This window comes from Nyctereutes procyonoides, unplaced genomic scaffold (genome assembly GCF_905146905.1).
Source record: "Nyctereutes procyonoides isolate TBG_1078 unplaced genomic scaffold, NYPRO_anot_genome, whole genome shotgun sequence".
Classification (NCBI taxonomy): Eukaryota; Metazoa; Chordata; class Mammalia; order Carnivora; family Canidae; genus Nyctereutes; species Nyctereutes procyonoides.
Genome location: NW_026575131.1, coordinates 44,235,479 through 44,258,034, shown reverse-complemented (window position 1 = coordinate 44,258,034; position 22,556 = coordinate 44,235,479). Strand labels below are relative to the sequence as shown.

Here is a 22,556-nt window from a genome sequence, read left to right as displayed (position 1 = left end):
CAGGTGAATGGGTAAAAACAACTGGGTCCAAACACACAGAGATACACTCCGCAGCAAAGAGGAATGAACTGGGGATACACACAACAAACACAGCTGAATCCGAGTAATTGTGCTGAGTAAAGGGACCAGACAAAAAGTGAGAACAAGCTGTGTTCACAAAAAATTCTAAAAAATGCTAGCTCTTTACAACAAAGTTTTTTTTTTTTTTAAGATTTTATTTATTTGGGGATCCCTGGTGGCGCAGCGGTTTAGCGCCTGCCTTTGACCCAGGGTGCGATCCTGGAGACCCTGGATCGAATCCCACATCGGGCTCCCGGTGCATGGAGCCTGCTTCTCCCTCTGCCTGTGTCTCTGCCTCTCTCTCTCTCTCTCTGTGACTATCATAAATAAATAAATAAATAAATAAATAAATAAATAAATAAATAAATAAATAAATAAATAAGATTTTATTTATTTATTCATGAGAGACACAGAGAGAGCGAGTGAGAGGCAGAGGGAGAAGCAGGCTCTGTACAGGGAGCCCGATGTGGGACCCGATCCCGGGACTCCAGGATCATGCCCTGGGCCGAAGGCAGGCGCCAAACCACTGAGCCATCCAGGGATCCCAACAACAAAGCTTTTTAAAAGAATAAACCTTTTCTGTTTTTCTTTTAAAGATTTATTTATTTACTTATGATAGACACAGAGAGAGAGAGAGAGAGGCAGAGACACAGGAGGAAGGAGAAGCAGGCTCTATGCCGGGAGCCCGACGTGGGACTCAATGCCGGGACTCCAGGATCTTGCCCTGGGCCAAAGGCAGGCGCTAAACCGCTGAGCTACCCAGGGATCCCCACCTTTTCTTTTTAAAAGATACAAACGAAAAGTTCACAGAAAGATATACAAAGGATACTTAAGTTTATGAAAGGATCTTCAATTTCACTCATAAGAAGAAGGGAAACTAAAATTTCAAAGCAGAAATGAGAAATTTCTCATTAATCCTACTGAGGTATGCCAAAAGGTGAGAGATTGGGGACAGGTACTCTTGACACTGCTTTGGGAGTAGCCCTCAGGGAGGGGAATTTGCGTTATCTAAAAAAATTACATTTGCAAGGACTTTGGACCCCACTGTCCCCCTTCTGGAAGATATAGGAAGATTCTCTCCACAAACACAAAGTCATTGTGTGTGAGGCCATTGGTAGGAGTTTTAAGAACAACGTGAACGCTGATGGCTGGGGAGTGACCCTGGTGTGGCTGCATGTAAGAGAATGACACAGTGGACAAGAGAAAGAGGGTACAGGTGGGCTAGGCAGAGGGAAACTTCTGGATAGGTTGTAAAAGGAAAAAAAGCAAGATGTAAGTCTGTTACATACAGAAAGTTGCATGTAAAAATAAAGGGGGAAATGCACACACCCACTAGAAATAAATGAAAATGGTTGTGGGGGGGGTGGAGGAGATTCCCCTCAGAGACTTCTCTGAGCTTATCTTTTGTAATTTTTACTTTAGAACCATGCAAATGCTGTACTTTTAAAAATTAAGTTAAAAAGAATAGAAAAACATAGTTCTAAAACTGAATCTCTATAGAAACAAATGAACCTGACTATATGTCACATTGATGACATGACCATACACAAAAAAGCAACTATTAAATATATTAAAGGTACAACTTTTCTAAAGGAAAAGTCACCTCAGCCTTTATTTAAATATATGTGCTGTTGAGTACAGTCATTCTCAAAATACTCTATGAGCACTGGACTGGGGGACAGAGTGAATCGCTCCACCTAATGTTGCTGTGCAATGGGGGACACTGTGTGGGGAGGGAGAGGACAGTGTCTTCTAAAGAACTTTGCTGAGAGAAGGCTGTCAGAGACAGTGATGGATAAACCCAAACCACAGCAGTGCCAGATGCTCAGGATAATGCAGAATTCTCATTTGGGAAAACAAAACAAAACAATGAAATGCTCCCAGCTGCCCTTAGTGGAGCTGTACCTTTCACCCAGTCCTGCCCAACCCTGAGATATGCTAGGCCCAGCAAGCCTCAAGGTCACCAGGCCTATAAAAGGCAGAACCAGGCTTAGCACCCATGAAGCCATCCATGCCCCATGAGGCTGGTCTGGGTCTCACAGGAAGCAAGAGGCATGCCCAATGCAGGACCTATCAAGGTCCCCAATAAGCTGCTGAAGAGGCTGCTGGGTCATTACTGAGTCCCAGAAATGCTCTAGGAAATGTGAAGTTTTCAACTGTCATCTTAATTAGACTAAGGCATGGCTCTCCAGCATGGTAGGAACAAGGCAATCGTCCAGAGTCCCCAGCCAACTGGAGGATACAATTAACATGGCATGGGAACCCCATCTGGGTTAATGGCTCAGTACTAGAACATGTGGCTCCCAGGTAGCTTTCCCCTGAAGGAGGTGAACCAGTGCCCTCACAAGGCAGAACAGGCTCCTGGTTCCGCTTCCCAGCAGGCTATGTGGTTTTGAGTGGCCACCCACCCCTTCTGAGGAATAGCAAGGGTAATGGCACCCCCTGCTGGCAAAAGGAGGCCAGGCCACCACTACATGAAGTGCCTGCTGCCCACAGCTGAACAGGACCCATCCATCACTGCAGGAGCAGCAGCAAATTCTCACCCTACCCAGAGCACTGGTGTGACCAGGGACAGTGCCCCGCACTCCTCCTCCTCCCACTAGCCCACACCCCTCAGCCTCTGCAAAGGTTCTAGGGGGCCTATTAGCCTCTCTGCCTGGGTGCTCTCTCCCCCATTCCCTGGTCAAAGCCCACCTGACCTTCAAATACAGCTTAAAATTCCCTCCAGAGTAGGTTTTTTCTAATGCCCCAGATGAAGGTGGCACTGCCCAACACCACCAAGCAGTGCTTCTCCCTCTCAGCCCTGAGCTCAGCAGAAGTGAAACCATGACTTATCCTCGGGTACCCCTGGGGCAGAAGTATGTCTGCCAGGCCACCCCATGGGCTCTCAGGACACTCATCTGGTAAATACACTCAAATTAAAAGAGCATGGTGGCTACATACCACAAGTCAGGGTTGTCGGTACTGTTTTCTATGCTGAATTGTTCAATCTCTGGTCCCACCTGAGCAACAAATCTGGCCAGTTTCTCTGCAGTCTCCATTGTCTTCATGTCAACTACAAAACAAAACAATTGTCGCATGTCAGTTCTGATATGCTGCTTCCAATTTCAACTCTGTGGGAGGTTGGGGAGACTGATTATAAGGATAGCTCCTCGTGTCCCCTCACTGCATCCTTGCCCTTTGCAGCTCTGTCCAGCAGAGGTAGATAATCTTCTCTTCCCCACAAATTGGGGCTGGCCCTGGGACTCGTGCTGGCAGAAGGTGGCCTAAGTGTGGAGCCTGGGCTTCAGAGGCCTCAAGCAACCCCGCTGCCTCTCTTAGAGTCCCAACCCTGACCATCAGGTGAACAAATCCAGGTTGGCTGCCAGGGGGTGAGAGGCATGTAGCCCAGATGCCCATTACCTCAGCTGATGGCCCCAACCATCTGCTGCCAAAAACACATGTGCTGGCCCAGCTCAGTTCAACAGACTAAGAGTACTGAATAGCCCATTTGAAGCCACAATTTAGAATGGCTCATTATAGGGATGCCTGGGTGGGTTAGTGGTTGAGCATCTGCCTTTGGCTCAGGAAGTGATCCTGGAGTCACAGGATCGAGTTCTACATTGGGCTCCCTGTGAGAAGCCTGTTTCTCCCTCTGGCTGTGTCTCTGCCTCTCTCTGTCTCTCATGAATAAACAAAATCTTAAAAAAAAAAAAAAAAAAAGGAATGGCTCATATAGCAATAGCTAGACAACACAGCAGTTGTGTGGTTTTTTCCCCTCTCTATTCCCACCTAATGTCAAGGGGAAGGTACTGGCCAGGGGCAAGCCTCTCACACAAAGAAAAGGTAATGGCCAGGAGAAAGAGAAGAAACTGCAGGTCAGCTAACCCAGAGGAAGAAAAGAGAGACCTTGGAAAAAAAGAGACAGAACGAGAGATGAGGGTAGCCCTGCAGAATGTAAAGAGGGGCAAGAAGAGACTGAAAAATGGATTAAGGAACTCAGAGCCCCAAGCATGGGCACATGGCACAACCTGGTGGCCAGCAATAGGACTTTGCAGCGGGGGCAAAGTGACTGGGGAACACAGTGAGGCAGCTCCACCTTCATGGAAGAAGACTGCTACAGGACTCAAGGGCCAGCTCCTCGAGGAAATAAGAGGAGAGTGCCTCCATGTGCACCTGTCCGGGCCATGTCCCTGTTGCTTCTGCCTGCTGCTCAGACACCTCACAACACCCAGATCTCCCACCCCCACCACCAAGAGACCCCTGGATATTGGAGTCGTGGCTGAGGCTCAGAAGGGGGGAGGCAGGAAATAAGCACTCACCGTCAGCAGATGGGCAGGGAGAGGAGGATTGAGGAGCTTCAGAGACTTCCACTCCTGCTGGCTTGGGGGATAGGCCCGAGACTTCTGGGCTGGGGTCCCCAAGAGAGGGTCCAACTGGGTCAGGTGGGCAGTCCTTAACAGTATCATTTCCATCTGGCTGGGACAGCTTTCTCTGCAATGAACCTGGAGCCTGCCGGCCATGGTGTTTCAGTCTGGTGCCTGAGGAGAGGAGGGTCTGGGTCCCAGTGGTTGCTTTCCTCACCTTCCAGCCCCGAAGCCCTTGAGTGCGGAGCAGCCCCCGCCGGCGGCCTGGGAGGAGCCTCTTCTTGAGGCTCCGGATTGTCCGAGCATACAGCATGGCCCGGACCGCACACTCTGCTGCTGTTGGCTTTTGATCTGCTCCTGGCAAGGTGTGGCTCACCCGCTGCATTTCTGCCAGCTTCAATTTGTAGTATTTATATTCCAGACTACTGTCATCAGACAAAAACCTATATAACAAAACAGGCACAGAAAGACATTGGTTATTAAAACACCACTATATACCCAACTGTTGCTACAATCACATTTCTGCATACCCTTTCTAAGTGGCAGGCTCCCTGTCTAAGAGGTTCCACTCCACGGAAGACCCAGATCCCCTTCCTGCCCAGAGTAACTGCAAGGCAATGGGAGCCGACCTAGCACTGGTCGATTCCTCCTTGGGTTTCACCATCCCCAGCAATGAAAGTGCTCACAACTCCTGGTAGCCTCACAACACACACCAGTCACTATGGAGTCACAGAGACACTGCTACTCTATCGCTTGTGGGTGCCATTTTTGGAAGGTGACATGCTTCAAAGGGTCAGTGAGGTGGGGTGGTCAGTGACCCTTTCTTCAACTGCACCACCGAGGCCTGAGTGCTGCGGCTGTGAAATTATGTTCCAGAGTCCTAACAAGCACAGTAAAGAAAAGGAGGTTGAGTCCCGGGTACTGACATAGAAAGACATCCATGATATGGCCAAAGACAGCAAGCTACAGAAAAACACCAACATCGATACAGACCACATAAATCTGCTTTGTGTACATACATCCACCTGTACTTACTTTTCTCACATAAGCTGACGAAATATAAAGCAACATTAATTAGCTCTGGGGAACAGACAGTAAGGGTCATGGAGGGAACTTACATATTCTTTACTTTTCTTCTTCCTTAGCCCCTTCTTTTCTCTCTATAAACCTTTCCCTTCTAGGATCTGGACTTTTTTTTTTTTTTTTTTGCCATTTCCTTCTGACCTCATGTGGTGAATGCTTGCATTCTCTTTCTTTTCTTTTCTTTTCTTTTCTTTTCTTTTCTTTTCTTTTCTTTTCTTTTCTTTCTTTCTCTTTCTTTCCTTCTCTTTCTTCTCTTTCTCTCTTTCTTTCTTTCTTTAAGATTTTATTTATTCACGAGAGACACAGAGAAAGAGAGAGAGAGAGAGGCAGAGACATAGGCAGAGGGAGAAGCAGGCTCCATGCAGGGAGCCTGACATGGGGCTCGATCCCAGGTCTCCAGGATCAGGCCCTGGGCTAAAGGTGGCGCTAAACTGCTGAGCTACCCGGGCTGCTCCATTCACTTTATTTTTGACAAACACACTGTATTTTTCATTATGTATGGTTGCAGCTGTGTTCGGTGTGCAGAGCTCTCCCTGCTACTTCCTTCTAAAGAGTTTCTAAAGTCAGTTTTAATTCCCCTTCACTCAAAAGTTATTTAGAAGCATGTTTTAAAAAAAAAAGCATGTTTTATTTTGGTTGTTGCTAGTTATACATTGTGTAATGTGGCCCATGTGATTTTCCTTTCCTAGGATGTGCTGAGATTTTCTCTGTGACCTCACATATAACCGATGTTTGTGAATGTTCAATTTCAGTTTGTGTTAAAGAAGAATGAATATTACTTGGTGGGTATGGCAAATTTCAAGTGGCCTTCAGACTGTTTGACATTAAGAGACCACTTACTAGGTGAGGTTCCCAATTACCAACAACAGAAGCCGACTGGATGCCAGCTGGCTGTGTGAAGCAGGGTGCTGGCAGCACTGTGGAAAGTGGAGAGTCCCCGGTGGGCAGCTCCATAGGAAGCTCCTGCTGCTGTATCTACACAGTTAAGGTCCGGCCAAATCTGAGGACACAGGCTGTGTGCGGGACCTTGCTGTCCCAGACACTCTGCTGGGCCAACAGCAGCATCCTGCCAGATGGCACCCTAACAAGCAAGGGTTGTCACATAAAGGAGCACAACTAACACAGACGGTCTGGTTCTCTTGTTAAATGTGGCCTCAATGGGAAACCTGGGTAGCTCAGCGGTTGAACATCTGCCTTTGGCTCACGGTATGATCCCAGGGTCCAGATATTGAGTTAAGCATTGGGCTCCCTACAAGGAGCCTGCAGCTCCCTCTGCCTATGTCTCTGACTTACTGTGTCTCTCCTGAATAAGTGAATAAAATCTTAAAAAAAAACCTGTGGTCCCAGTGAGTGTACCCCTCACCCAACACAGAAAGCAGAGTCAGCACCCAGGTGGCCCAGAGCCCCAGGACACAAGTCCCTTTCCCCTCGATGGTTCTGATGCCATGTGGAGTCTGAGGATGGCAGTCACAAATCCATCTCCCCAAGTTCTAGTGGAACATAACATTAAGAGCATAGAACATTCCCAGGGCAGCCTGCTGGGTTCAAATCCTAGCATAGCCACTTATTAGACATGAGATTTACTGAACTTTTCTTTCTCCTCCCCCATCCCTTTTAAAAAAGATTTTATTGGGCAGCCCGGGTGGCTCAGCGGTTTAACGCTGCCTTCAGCCCAGGGTGTGATCCTGGAGACCCGGGATCAAGTCTCATGCTGGGCTCCCTGCATGGAGCCTGCTTCTCGCTCTGCCTGTATCTCTGCGCCTCTCTCTCTCTCTCTGTGTCTCTCATGAATTAATAAATAAAATCTTAAAAAAAAAGATTTGAGAGAAAGAAAACGCACACAGCAGGGGGAGCAGAGAAAGGGGGAGAGGTAGGCTTCCTGCTGAGTAGACAGCCTGATGCAGACTCACTCTGGGATCATGACCTGAGCCGAAGGCAGATGCTTAACCTACTGAGTCACCCAGGTGCCTTTACTAAACTTTTCTGTGCCTCAGTTCCTCTATCGGTAAGAGGGACAGATAGTAATAATAAACTACTTCATCAATTTGTTGTGAGGCTTGACTTACCCACTTTTCATCATAAGGAAAACACTTTAAATACTGTGTAGCATTCATTAACTGCTCAACAAACATTAGCACCTCCTCTACCTGTTTACGCCCATTCACTGTTTTCTAAATATTCCCTTACTTAGATGACATCTACCCATTTCAGAGAATTATATTCAAGCCTCCTGCCATGTTATAGACTGATCAATTCCTCTTATATTTCTAAGTGTTATTTATTTACACAGCTCTAAGCTACACAGTTTAGGCATCAAGGTTCCCAACTACTGGGATGCCTGGGTGGCTTAGTCAGTTAAATGTCCAACTCTTGGTTTCAACTCAGGTCTTGACCTCAGAGTTGTGAGTTCAAGCCCCACACTGGGCTCCATACCAAGATACCAAGTGTGGAACCTACTAAAAAAAAAAAAAAAGGTTTCCATTGTGCTCCAAACAAGGAAGCAAAGTTGCTGTGGGTATTTGCACTGCTGTTATTTTAGTGCACCAGAAGGGGCAGGCCACCTCAGTGAGAGGCAATGGCCAGTTCTGTCCACAAGGCCCAGCTGTGAACAAACCAGTGTTTTTTCCTCCTTGTGTGTTGGGGGTGGGAGGTGTCTCAAATCTCTGCTGTATCTCGAAAGATGGAGAAAACAGAAATCCTTCTTACTCCCATTATCTCCTAAGGTCTGAACTTTTCATTTAACTAATAAAAATAACCTAACACAGCACTGGAGCCTAGCAGGAAGGCGGCTTTCTGATGAGCGACTGAGAGGGGAGTGAGCTAAATCCTCACTTATTTTCATTAGGGTATCCATATGATGCCTAAAACTGATAGATCAAGGAAGAGCAACACAGGCTTATTTATCACCAAGAGTATCTGTTAGAAGTAGCTTAAAATACCAAAAGAGACTGCCTCCAAGGAGTAGAATGGAATGGGAACTGGTCAAAGCAGAAACACTTGTTTTCTTAATTCAATTGATATTTTTGATAAACACATACATGTGCTCCTTTAAGAATTCAAACATTCAGGGATCCCTGGGTGGCGCAGCGGTTTGGCGCCTGCCTTTGGCCCAGGGCGCGATCCTGGAGACCGGGGATCGAATCCCACGTCGGGCTCCTGGTGCATGGAGCCTGTTTCTCCCTCTGCCTATGTCTCTGCCTCTGTCTCTCTCTCTCTCTCTGTGTGACTATCATAAATAAATTAAAATTAAAAAAAAAAAAAGAATTCAAACATTCACACCAAAGCCCTAAGCTTGCTAGTTTCTTATGATTCTTTCTTGCCACCACATCATCTCCTCTGATAGTCTCTGGTAATTCCTTCTGAAGGTTTCAGGGAGTCAAGTCTGAGTCTAGCTCCCAATCTGTTCTTTATCTGGGTCTATACTATCAGCCAACCACTGAGATTTTTATTTCAACAATCTGATTTTTCAGTTCCAAGAACTTTAACAGGTTCTTTTCAAAAACAAAAAGCTCGTTTCATGGATACAATATACTATTATTCACTAAGACTATTAATTATACACTTACACTTTGAGACAGATTTTTTTCCTTATTGTAACTCTGTCTTCACAGGTAGCAGCTCCATTTGTTAAGTTTGGTAATTCTCCTTTATGATGTTGATTTTCCTCAAATATTTCTAATTCAATGCTTATTTCTGATTTTGTACTCCACACCACATACATACAACTCTATGTTTCTGTTACCATTTGCTGTCAGTGATCATGAGCCTAGTGGGTCATGATACAGAGTCACATGCCCCCAGTCTTCCCAGGGTCCTGTTTCCCTCTAGCCCAATCACCTGGAGATTGCCCCTGGGCCTTCCAAGTCTTGAGAGTACCTTACCCAAGAGGGTTTGGTCTCTACTTTCACCTGTCAGTCTGAAGCTATCTAGCTTCCTCCTTCCAGCAGGCACACTGATTAAGAGCAAGAGTCTAGATGAGAATCTTGACCCTGTCCTACTAGCTTTGAACTCTTTTTTTTTTTAAATAATTTTTTAAAATTTATTTATTTATGATAGTCACAGAGAGAGAGAGAGAGAGAGAGAGGGGCAGAGACACAGGCAGAGGGAGAAGCAGGCTCCATGCACCGGGAGCCCGATATGGGATTCGATCCCGGGTCTCCAGGATCGCGCCCTGAGCCAAAGGCAGGCGCCAAACCGCTGCGCCACCCAGGGATCCCTAGCTTTGCACTCTTGAAGTAAAAAGAGGTCTCTTTGAGTCTCAAGTTTCCTATCTATAAAATAAGAATGACAAATACCTGCCTCACGAGGTTTATGAGGACTGAATCAACTAGTGCTTAAATCAGAAAAGCACCTACAATAGTATCAAGTGCAGAGAAGGCAAAAGGTTTGGTAATTAAGTTGTTCATAATTGATGACGGAACAATTAATTTATTGGGCTTTTTTTTAAAGATTTTTATTTTTTTATTCATGAGAGACAGAGAGAGAGAGAGAGAGAGAGAGAGAGAGAGAGAGGCAGAGACAAAGGCAGAGGAAGAAGCAGGCTCCATGCAGGGAGCCCGATGTGGGACTTGATCCGGGGACTCCAGGATCATGCCCTGGGCCAAAGGCAGGCGCTAAACCACTGAGCCACCCAGGAATCCCCTGGGCTTTTTTTTTTAACTTTTAATTTAAAAAGCCTACCTCATTCTGAACATGAAAATAATCCAAATGAGTCCAATAATTATTTAAAAATAAAACCAAACAAGCTCCAACCCTCCCGTGGTAAATCATGCTGGTTAACACCAAAACTCTAGTACTGTTACATGTAAATTTATGCCTTTCAAGCATCTATAATAATTACAACACCAAAAATACTGAGTTCAGTATGTGTACAATGTTGATCATGCAAGACCTGAATAAACACTCAAAAAGAGGAACTACAACTAGACATATTAGGAGGAAACTTATAATCTTTGTTAATTAACAAAGGAATAAGAAGTAAAACATCACACTATGAAATTATCTTTAAGTCAAAACACAGATGAAGGCATGGCATGTTTACAGAGTGGCAGCAGGTGCCAACTGGGACAGATAATCCACAGAAAGTAACCTGATGATAAAGATTGATGACCTTCACCAGGGGCAACTCCTGCCCTCAGTGGGCAGCACCTGGGATGGAAGATTTTATTGGCATCCACATGGGGGGGGGCCAAGGATGCCACTAATATCCTGCAAAGCCCAGGACAGTCCCTACCAGAGGATTATCCAGTCTCAAAAACCAATCATGCTATGGCCAGGAAAAAGTGACAGAGATCAAAAGCCTCTAAAGTTAACTTTCTCAGGATGCCTGGCTGGTTCAGTGGTTGAGTCTGTCTGCCTTCAGCTCAGGATGTGATCCTGGGGTCCCGGAATCGAGTCCTACATCGGGCTTCGAGTGTGAAGCCTGCTTCTCCCTCTGCCTATGTGTCTGCCTCTTTCTGTGTGTGTCTCTCATGAATAAATAAATAAAAGCATTAAAAAAAAAAGAAAAAACAAAACTCTCTTTAAAAATAAAGTTAACTTTCTCTTTAATCCAGCAATTTCACTCCCAGATATTACTCTAATAAACTACCAGGAATGTAGACAGAAATACAAGCAAAACATTGTTCATCATAATGGTATTTACAGCAGGGAAAAACCAGGATGAATCTAAGAACTCCAATGAGCAACGGTGAGTATGCTAGGGTACCTGTGTGCAATCAAGAGCACACAACCACTGTTAACAAGAACAGTGACGTTAGATTTGAAATATAGGATGCACTGAGAGGGAGAAGTGGTGGAGCTTTAAGTGATAGTATCTTTATTGCTTTTTTCTATTTTTACAAAGCACATATGCCACCTTCATGATTTTAAAAAAAGTTAGGGGTGCCTGAGTGGCTCAGTCATTTGAGTGTCCGACTCTGGTTTTGGCTCAAGTCATGATCTTGGGATCTGCGCTCAGCATGGAGTCTGCTGGAGATTGTCTCCCTCTCCCTCTGTTCGTCCCCTGCTCACATGCACACACTCTTTCTCAATAAATAAAATCTTTAAAAATAAATCTTGGGATGCCTGGGTGGCTCAGGGGTTGAGCATCTGCCTTCAGCTCAGGGCGTGATCCTGGGGTCCGAGATCAGGTCCTGTATCAGGTCCTGCAACGGGCTCCTTGTAGGGAACCTGCTTCTCCCTCTGCCTGTGTCTCCGCCTCTCTGTATCTCTCACAAATAAATAAACGAAATCTTTAAATCTTTTTTTTAAAAAAAGATTTATTTATTCGTGAGAGACACAGAAAGATAGGCAGATACATAGGCAGAGGGAGAAGCAGGCTCCCTCTGGGGAGCCTGATGAAGGACTTGATCCCGGCACCCCAGGATCACAAACTGAGCCAAAGGCAGAAGCTCAACTCCTGAGCCACCCAGGCATCCCTAAAATAAAAAAAAAATAAAAAAAAAAATAGGTATAATGTGAAAAATTTTCACTTACAGCAATCTAACCTAGAGATAATCCTAAACACACAAGAAAATATGATGCATTAAGCCATTCACTGGAACAGTTCGAAACAGTATACAATCAAAATCATTCTGAAAGGGATCCCTGCGTGGCGCAGCGGTTTAGCGCCTGCCTTTGGCCCAGGGCACGATCCTGGAGACCCAGGATGTAATTAATCCCTCGTCGGGCTCCTGGTGCATGGAGCCTGCTTCTCCCTCTGCCTATGTCTCTGCCTCTATCTCTCTCTCTCTCTCTGTGTAACTATCATAAATAAATAAAATTAAAAAAAAAAATCATTCTGAAAATCTAACCAGAGAGGAATGGCTAACTAAACTCTGGCCACTTTCTCTATAAACTAGTAAATGCAGCTGTCTGAAAATGTTTATAAAAAATAAAGAGCGCAGCCCGGGGTGGCTCAGCTGTTTAGCGCTGCCTTTGGCCCAGGGCGTGATCCTGGAGTCCTGGGATCGAGTCCCACACTGGGCTCCCTGCATGGAGCCTGCTTTTCCCTCTGCCTGTGTCTCTGCCTCTCTCTCCCTCTCTGTGTCTCTCATGAATAAATAAAATCTTAAAAAAAAGAAAAGAAAAATAAGGAATACGAGCATTTTCCTGTGTTATCTAAAATAAGCGGGAAAAGGATCCCTGGGTGGCGCAGCGGTTTAGCGCCTGCCTTTGGCCCAGGGCGCGATCCTGGAGACCCGGGATCGAATCCCACGTCGGGCTCCTGGTGCATGGAGCCTGCTTCTCCCTCTGCCCGTGTCTCTGCTTCTCTCTCTCTCTATCTGTGTGACTGTCATAAATAAAAATAAATAAATAAAATAAAATAAAATAAAATAAAATAAGCGGGAAAAATAAATACATAAATCCAGAGTGGGATATATTATAGTAAAATCACAGCTACATTTAAAAAAAGCCCCAAATAGCCCACAGTGAGCAGAAAGATAGGAAGCAAATAGGCAAAACTATCAGTAGACGTTGGTAGGCATAAGGGTGGCTTCCTTCTAACTTTATTGTTCTTGACTTCCTCTAATAAGTACTGTATTTATGGTGAAAATTTTAATTTTCAAAAGTTGTTCCATTCAGGTGAAGAGGAAATAAGGCAAAAGAAGAAGAGTTTAACAAATAGCAGGAATAAGTCATGAACAACTGCTGTGACACATTCCTTATCTTCATGTGCTCTTGGCATACGCCTCCTACCTCCTCCCTAAGCCAGTGCAGAGGGACAAGGCCACATGGCAGGTCTGCAGCAGGGCTGGGGTTTGAATGCAGGTGAACCTCACCCTCCCTCATGTTCTTCCCACTGGCTGATACCACTACTCAAAATAAATACCTCACCCTCTTCATTGGATACCATCAAAACACATATTTTGCCGTGTGTTCTATGGGAGGGATTTGGAGGACCAAAATTTAAAGACCTACCAGTAAGCAGGGTCCTCCTTGAGAAGAGCTCTCTCTTTGGGAGATAGGCTGCCTCCGACAATACGAGTGACCAGCTGATCGATGGTGTCCACCACCTTGTGATCCGCTCGCTGGGGGACAGCTGGAACACACAAAAGGGCTTTTCTGAGAAACGCTATTGGACCACATGGGGCCTGGGACGACCAGTACAGAGTCAGAGGCTTAGGATGGAACCTAAGCAGGCGCTGGTGACCAAAATCCTTATTCACATGAAATCAGCATTGAAAAGAAAAAGCAGCACCGTTTTCTAAAAACCAATACCCAAAGTATCCTCCCAAAAGACTGAAAAGCATAAGCACTAGGAGAGAAAGTCACAAGCTTACAATAATTGTACAGAGCAATATATGCATATACACTGTATAACGAAATGGTATGCAGCAAATCTATTCTGCTTGTATATATCACTTAACTAAAATGTTCACATTAAGGGAAAAATATAAAGATATAAAACGTGGCTAGGTATAAAAAAAACAGAAAAAAAATCTAGGTTATGATTCGTTGAAGGAAGGAAGAAAAGATACGTAAATATGGACACAGAAAAAAAGAAAAAGGAAATATGCCGCAATCTTAATAGGTATTATCAATGGGTAGAAGATTTACCAGAGACTTCATTTTCTTTGTGCTTTATCTAAAAAAATCTGTTTTATAATCAGAAAACATATATATAAATTTGCAAAGAAAAATTCCCTAATCAAAAAAGTCAGTGGCCCTAAGATAGGTGTTCACAGAAATATTTACTGAATATATGAAAAGAAATGTTTTTCTTCATATATTCACCTTCAGTGAGGTGTGTATTTGTCTGTGTGTGTGTAAGTAGGCTCCAGGCCCAGCGTGGAGCCCAACAGGAGGCTTGAACTCACGACCCTGAGATCAAGACTTGAGCTGAGATCAAAAGTTGAACGTTTAACCAACTGAGCCACCCAGGGGCCCGGCCCCTTCTTCAATAGACTTTTAATTTACAATGTCACTGGCAACACAGAAAAGGATCTGTGCCCTCAATTAAGAAGATTGTTTAGTTTTAATTGCACAGAACAATCTTAGTCATTTGGTAAAAATCACTCCTGAACTAGGGAGGTTTTCCAGTTTGTTCTGTGGAGTAATTGCACTGTCCTGTCCTTGCTTATGTCTAAGTTGAAGCTTTGAGCTTATTTTAAACAACAAACAGTGTGAGCTCTTTACACTGATTAAATGGATTCTTCAATTGTCATGCTACTACAACTATTTCCCCTTTGAAATTGCTTCCTTTTTCTTTCCTTTTTCTTTTTTTGTTATCGGCTCTCATTTTACAGAACTGCTAGTTTTACATGATCTTACAGAAGAATAAGAGGTTCAAAGTCAGGAGCTTTAAAAAACAATGCAATCTGTGGATCACTGCAACCATGTTTCAAGAAGGCAACCATAAGCAAGCGTCCCAGCTTTGGTGCTACAATCCTCTTCCCCAGATCATATTCTATAAAGGAGAACTTAAAAATAAAAACTAACAATAGTAGTAATCAAAACATTCAACTGAAGTTGGCATCTCAGCATTTCTAACAGTAATGGAAGCAGTGACGAGGCAATGCCCCACGAGACATGGGTGCTGGTGCCATCTGCCTGCTGCCCAGACAGCCCAAGCTTGCAGATGTCAATTACAAGGGAACCTGGCTCAGCCTCAGAAGGCTTGTATATACCACTTAACTAGAATGTTCACATTAAGGGAAAAGTAAAAGGCAGCATAAGTCCCACATCAAGGGAAGAGTGAGATAATTTATGTTAGGTTAATATCATGATGCAGCAAATACTGTAGAAACACAGAAAAAGGCCTTTGATAATCCTGTAAAAGAACAGATTGTAGTGTTTTCAGTACAGCAAGACTGCTGCTTCTAGTGCACCTGGATAGCAACAGAACCAGGGAATGGTAAGTGACTTTTTCCTCCTTCATACAAAGTTCTTCAGTATCGTCATTACACTGACTTTCCACTCCCCCACTTTGGGGGGTGTGGGGAGGAGGGGTCCTGCTTTAGCCCAGAGCCCATTTCTGGAAGGCTCCCTCTCCAGGAATAGATAGGTGTGGCTGCCCATCCATTGGTGGGACCTACCCACCAGTGCTTGATACAGTCAGGGGTCCATAAGGGTGGAAAGGAATAAAGAGATTCAGGGACAAACAAGGCTTTTCCACTTGGCTGGGACAATGGAAGCTGAAAACTGCTTTGTTGGAAAAGGAATTCCTCCTGAGGTTAAGGGTGTGTGTGTGTGTGTGTGTGTGTGTGTGTGTGTGTGTGCGTGCGCAAGCGCTTCCTCTCTGGTCACATGGCCACTACATATGCTCATGACCTCTGGGATGTCTGGGCTAGGAGAGCATCCATCCCCAGTGCTAAGAAGGAAAGAGAAGGAATACCCAACAGCCAATTGTTTCTATTTCCTCTTTCTTGGCCTTTGTAGAATCTTCCCAAAGCTGACTCGTTAACTGCAGGTTATCTGCTGTACATAACTGATCCACTATTGGGTTTTAGTCACCCTAGAAAAGGGAGTAGGAAGAAAGGTGGTTCTACTACCTGGACCAGCCTGGCTAATCTCTGCTGGTCCCTCAACACAGCTCAAACATGGCCTCCTTGACTCTTCTGGGCTGGGGTCTCTTCCATTCCCCTCCTGGCTCAGGAGGAATTGGGCTTTGTGACTTCTGTCCCTGGAAGCCTGAGGACACCCCAAGGACAGTGTCCAGTATTTACTTTCCTATCTACTAACACCTTAGTGTGGGGGGAGGGAGATGCTGTAATAAGGGCTTCTTAACCTTGGCTACAGGAAGGTACAACACCCTCCCTACCAAAACACAGGGAGAACTGTGTACAAATACATATGCATTTTTCCTGGCATAGGCCACAGCTTTGATCAGATTCCCAAAGGAGTCTGTGACCCATAAATGTCTAAGGACTCTGTGGTAGACAAACAGAAGATTTCGAACATATGCTTACAGAATGAATAGCAGACATGAACACTCGCCAATGAGTTTTCTACCAAAATTCTGATGTTTCCAGTTGGCTACAACACTTCTGTATAAAATGCTCAAAGAAAAAAGAGACATTACAAGAAAACATGAAAAACAAACTAATCACAGTAAGAGCTTTCAGCGCTTTCCTTACCATCACTGAGACCACTCGGAGACTTGGCCTGAACTTCGAGTTTGGTAGGAGGAACAACTTTCTCCTCATCTTGGGTAGGTTCAGGTTCAGTTTTCTTGACCTGAAGTGGACACCCACTGGTGACCAGCCAGGCCTTCAGGTGATCAATGTATTCTCTCCCAAACAGAGTAGAGTCCTCAAAATTTGGAAATGCGGCAGGAGAGGGAGCTATATCTTGGAGGCCAACAGCTTCTAAGATTTTCTCTTGCCGGAAAGAAGAGGCCAAGGAGAAAGTCTGTCCCAAAAGGGCTAAAGACTTCCGGCAGAGAGAATTGGTGGTCTCCAGGGCAACAGCCAAGTCCAGGGGGTTACTGAGGGTTTTCATCTTGACACTCAGCTCATAGGCATTGCAAGCCATGAGCAGGGGTGTGACACTCTTCAGAAGGCGGTCTTGAAGCCTCATTATGTACTTGTCAAAAGGCTTTATGATTTCAAAAAAGCAATTTTTGGTCTTCACAGCACCTTTGTCTAAAAGCATGTTTAAAAACTCATTATCAACTCTGGGTGTTTTCAAAGCAGAGTGCTTTAAAAATTTGATCGTAAAAAAGCAAAAATCTCTGTGCTCTGGTTTTAAGGAGCATTTGAATGAAGCGAGCATTTTAGCACAGGTTTCGGTTTCGAGTTCAAAGAGAGTCTGGAAAAGCTGGGAAAATTTAACATCATCTTTTATGGTGTGGAATCCTGCCCATTTGATTATTTCTATCCCAAATCTTGAAAAAACATCAGACTTATCTATGAGGTCGAAGCTCATCTTTCTTCTGGGAAGCCGAATATCCTTCAGATTGAGCCCCAAAGGGATCTGAGTGGGAAACTGGATATCTTCTGTTCCTGGGTTTGTCCCCAGGGTCACATCAGGACTTGAGGTGGTTTTCTGGATTTGGTTGGTGCCCTGAGTTTTGGGAGTAATACGATTTACAGTGGGTACCTTCTTCGTGCTCACACTTCTTAGTGTGACAAGTTTCCCAACTCCCCCTTTAGATGGGAGCAGGCCCTGAGTCTCTCCCTTTCCTAAAAGGGCCCCTTCCTGGTCAACGATGTTTAGACCTCGGCCTCTGCCCTGGACTTGGCCACTGCCCCTGAGCACAGAGTCTGTCTCCCCTGGACGGTCCACGTCGTAATCCCGACTTTCTTTCTCCAAACACTCTTTCTCAATCAGCCTAGAGGAACCAAAGTCCCCAAGCAGTGCAGAAGGACCAAAATTATACTCCTGTGACCAAGGGGATTCTTGAGAAACGGGGTGGCCAAAGTCTTGTTCCCAAGAGCCACGGAGTGCAAATTTCCAATCCTGAGAACGGAAATGTCCCAATTTCCGGTGGCCAAAAACTTGGTCTCGGGAATCAGGGTGGGAAAATTCCAGATCCCGGCCACACTCTTTGCGAAAGTAGTTGTCTTCACTTACAGAAGGATTGCTTGATCTGAAAGAAGGTCCTGGAAACACATCACCTCTTAAGCTTTCTCTCCCAGTGTCTCGAGGGTGGGCTACAGATCCAGCCAGAGTGTATCTGCTGTCACTAGGAATGTCATCATACATATCTGCTCTTGCTCTTGGGACTGTCCTTAGAAGATCTGAAAATAACGATCCAAAGAGGAACACAAAGATAATTTAGACCAGAGGTTGCAAAAAGATAGTCCACAGACCACCAGTCAGCAGGGACCCTTTATTTGCCAGAATGCATTTTAGAAATTTGTATTTGTTTTCAACATTTAAAATGTGTGTGGCTTAACTTAAAAATCTGGATTTATATTTATAAAAACAGAAGATCTATAAGCACTGGGCCTGCATGTGCTGGACAACAGTCCACAGAAGCTAGGCAGTTAGTACCCCTCACTCACTTGGCCTTCCTGTCTAGGCTCTGCAGGCATCTGTTTTAAAGCCCTCTTTTAGACTCAGGGATGGATCTCTGAACCCCAAACAACCTGGACTCCTTTATTTCAACTGCAACCCTTATATATTTCTACTTCTACCAGACAGTTGACAATTTTTCTGGAGACTGCCTGCCCTCCTTCCCTCTGAGAAGTATGTGTTAGATCACAGTGCCACTAAGGCAGGAGCCTCGTCTGACACTACACCCACCACAGCCAACCACTTCTGAGCACCCGAACCACAGGTGGCAGATAGACTCCCTTGGAAAGGCCTACTGGGCTAATCAATTCTCTGAAAAAAAGAGAGACTAAGGCAGATAAAAGAGTACACAGAAGGTAAATAAGACATAGCAAGAGAGGCCACAATGAAAACTGAAGAGTATACGTAGGAGAAAAATATGAACCTAAATTTACATTTGCTTATTCACACACAAAAAAATTCTGTAAGAAGCCAAGAACAGATGTGAACTATGGACATATGAGAACAGCAAGCCTCAGGAAGACTTTGCAGAGTAGCTTTCTAACTTTCTAACTTGTGCATCAGAATCTATTACTTAGTCAATTCAAATAAAAGAAAAGGGAGAAGGAGATCCCAGGAAGTAGTAATGGGCCAAGAGACCACAGGAAACTAGAGCTTTGTATAAACCCAAATTTATTTGTTCAACAAGTATATGTTGAGCAACTACTGTGTGTAGGCACTGCTCTAGGCTATAGAACTACAGCAGGGAAAGGAGACAGCAAAGTCCCCACTCCCCTGGATTTGTCAGTTGAGGGAGCCAAACAATAAATAAAAATCCATCACATGAAAGTGCTACTGAGAAATATTAAGCAGGCAGGAACATGAAGAGAGAGAGCCATTTTCAGAAAGGCTGGTCAAGGTGGGCTGCTCCAATGGCAATGTATCTGAGCAGCAGAGACTTAGTGTAAGGAGCCAGACTCTGCAGTTATGGGGGAAGCCTTCTAGGCAGAAGCAGCATCAAGACAAAAGCCTGAGGTAAGACTAGCAGGGAACAAATATAGCCAAAATGGAACAGCAGAACAAAGGGCGAAGTGGTAAGAAGGTGGCTCCTAAACTCTACTGCACAATGGGGTCCTTGGGGATCCCCAGGCATCCTCATTTAATTAATTGGGATGGGGTGTGGTCCATGCATTAGGGTTATTAAAGGGTCCCCAGGGGGTGCCTAGGTGGTTCAGTCCACTGAACATCAGACTCTTGATTTCAGCTCAGGTCATGATCTCAGGTTCATGAGACTGAGTTCCCTGCAGGCTCCCCGCTCAGTGCCAAGTTGGCTTGTCCCTCTCATTCCCCCTTTGCCCCTCCCCGGGCTAATCAGATGATTCTAACAAGCAGCAAACTTAGGGAACCACTATGTTAGAAGATGTGAACAGAATGGAGTAACAGATCAAGTCAGGCCCTTTACTGGACTCTACAGTTTATTCTGAACAAAATGGAAAGCCCTGAAGGGTTTTGAAGCAAAGAGGCCACCTCACTGGCTGCTGTTCAAAGAATTGACTCAAATACAAGAGCGGATATGGATGTTCCAACAAAAAGTAATCCAGGTACTGATGGCTATTGATGGCATTGTTAGGGCAGTAGCATTAGGGAGAGTGGTGGATGGAGTCTGCACAACAGGATTTTCAGATACTTTATAAACCAATACAGACTAGAAGACAGTGAAAGGCTGACTGGGGAACCATGCAAGCTAGCTATGTGACAAAGTGGTGGTTACAGAACCATCTAGCATCCTGCTGGTTTCCTAGTACAGTTTCTGCCCCCTATCTTTCTTGAGGAAACTAAAATATATATTGATGTTTGACTCTCTAGATTAAAATAAACCAAGACTTAAATCTCCAAATACACACGCATACAGTATACATATGCATAAACATATACATGTAAACATGCGTTTATACATATATCACTATGTAACTATTTAGGATTACATAAATGTACCACTAGAAGAACTAAAGGTTTCATAAAACACCATATATATGGCTACCTCTGAGGAGTAAGGGAGCAGCTAAGGACTTCTATGTTACACTCCTACTTCTTAACTCTTCCAATCCTTTATAATAGGAATGTTTTTACATTCTACTCAAGCATTTTTTAAAAAGTCAGAATCTGAAGCTAGCTTCTAGGCTTCAGTTTCTCCACATCCAAAGTACACAAGTTATTCCTACCCCAAGCACTTAGCCTTATTCAACCAACACTGAGGAAGTTTCCTCACTGGAAAGTGGCTCAGGGGCTGGCACATGGAACAGCACAGGCCTGAAGGAGGCCCAGAAGAGGCTGGCCTACCTCAAAAAAGTGAGTGCTCAGTGCACTTCCTTGGGGCCCAGAAAAGCAACCAAATCAACCTCAAAGCCTGCAGGAGCTTCCTGGGGAAAGGCATGTGTAAGCTAGGTCTTAGTGCCTGAGAGACTTCACCAGTTTAGGCTGGGAAGAGGAGCTATTCAAAGCACAGGCAGGACAGTGTCACTGAAACTTGAGCCTCAAGGCAGGAAATGAGGGTTGGGAGCCTTGTGTGCCATGGCGAGGGCTTCCCTGTCATCCTGCAAACTATGTACGCACCATTTTTCTTCTGCTGTCATGATATTCCCAAAACTTTCCAAAGCGAATGTTTTCAGGCAGGGCCTACAGTTGGCAGTCTCTTGTGCCCTCATCTTGTACACAGCACTATTACCTGGTTGCTCCTGCACTTGTCTGAGGATGTAACTCTGAAATGGGGAGCCTCAAGAGTCCAAGTAGGGCGTTGGCCCAGCAAGGCTAGATTAATAGATCTGTTGGAGAGGGCTGATTTGAGGGGAATGGAGCCAGAAGCTGAGAGATGGTTCAAGAGATTACTGCAATAATCCAGGCGAGAATAAACGCTCAAATCTGGGTAGCAGGAGGGGGATGGAGCCAAGAGATTGAGTCAAGAACCCTTCTTAGGTGGAGTAGGATGCCTGGGGCAGAGAAACTTCAGATAATGACAAAACCCACTTCTACATAATAATGTGACAGGTAGACCAAGAGATAACTTTATCTCCCCTTAAAAAATAAGGAAGATAGGATCCGGGAAGTTGCATAGTTTGCCCAAGGCATTGATATTCTCCTGCCCTGACCCTAAAAGCACTTTCAGTAACTACCCTCCCCCACAAAAAAACAAGCACTTTAATTCACCTTGAGCTTTAAACTGAAGAGCTTCACCTACGGCCTCACCACTGGGGTCCATGTGATATCGGTTAGCTTTTTCTTGCAATACAGCATCAAAAGTCTCCTGTGCAATTCGCCTAGCTGCCATGTTTCTCTGACCTGTAGTGAAAGGGGAAAAAAAGACACTAAGAATGACAACTAATGCTCACACCGGCTGCTCAATTTCACCTCATCCTCAAAGTAACGAGACAGTAATCTATAATTCAACATGGTGCTTCAGAAGGAGGCTTCTGCCCTCAAGGAGCTCATAGGTGTAATGGTTAGAAAAAGCAATACAAGCATTTATCTTGCTTCTCTGAGTCCATTTTCTCAGAATCCCTGTCTGTTGGGGTTTCCTGGAGAACTGCAGGAAGGAAACGCACAACTGAACGTAACAGTGTAGGGGTGGGAACATTGCCCTCACAAGTGATGGTTAGCAGAGATGTGATCTTTCCCATTTCACAGACATAAAAGAGGCTCTGAGAACTGACTTGCCCTCTGAGAACAATCTCTCAACAAGTGAGTGGAGGAATCAATCCCTGGCTAGTGACAGAACTTGCTCTGTACCAGGTGCTCTTATAGGAAAGGGATTCTCACAATCTCCTTTACTTCTTCCAACAACTCAGTGAAAAGTGAGTCCTGTTATGAATGATATTATATAGAAGAGAAAGACTCGGGCTAAGTGACCCACCCAAGGTCAAAGAGCCCAGACCGAAAATGAAAAACAGGGCACCGGCAGCGGGGACAAAGCCCTTGAAGACTGACTAGGAAAAACAAAAAACAAAACTGAGAAGCAACAGAGGGACCCAGTGGCTGCGTCCTTAACTAAAATATCCCTTCCATCTTGAAACCTCCTACCTCAAGACCCAACCCTGTCCTACCTGAGAGCCATTTCTTAAAATCATCACCCCCTTTTCTCATCCTTAATTC

At 44.9% G+C, this 22,556-nt stretch overlaps 1 protein-coding gene across 8 annotated transcripts in view; it reads right to left on the bottom strand.

Annotated features, from left to right (window-relative positions):
- The window catches only part of SUGP2 (SURP and G-patch domain containing 2), a 35,836-nt gene that overhangs the window by 12,437 nt on the left and 843 nt on the right, over positions 1–22,556 (bottom strand). For 7 of the 8 annotated variants that reach the window (XR_008666833.1, XM_055343139.1, XM_055343135.1 and 4 more), the window contains exons 2-6: positions 21,615–21,746; positions 16,550–18,154; positions 13,392–13,512; positions 4,362–4,849; positions 3,004–3,115 (exon numbers count right to left, since the gene is read on the bottom strand). Coding sequence is in view for 7 of the 8 variants with exons in the window: in XM_055343135.1 (XP_055199110.1) it covers positions 3,004–3,115; positions 4,362–4,849; positions 13,392–13,512; positions 16,550–18,154; positions 21,615–21,746 (2,458 nt within the window). In the remaining variant the exon portion in view is untranslated. The remainder of the gene's footprint in view (positions 1–3,003; positions 3,116–4,361; positions 4,850–13,391; positions 13,513–16,549; positions 18,155–21,614; positions 21,747–22,556) is intronic. The other variant, XM_055343141.1, reaches the window with a different exon arrangement.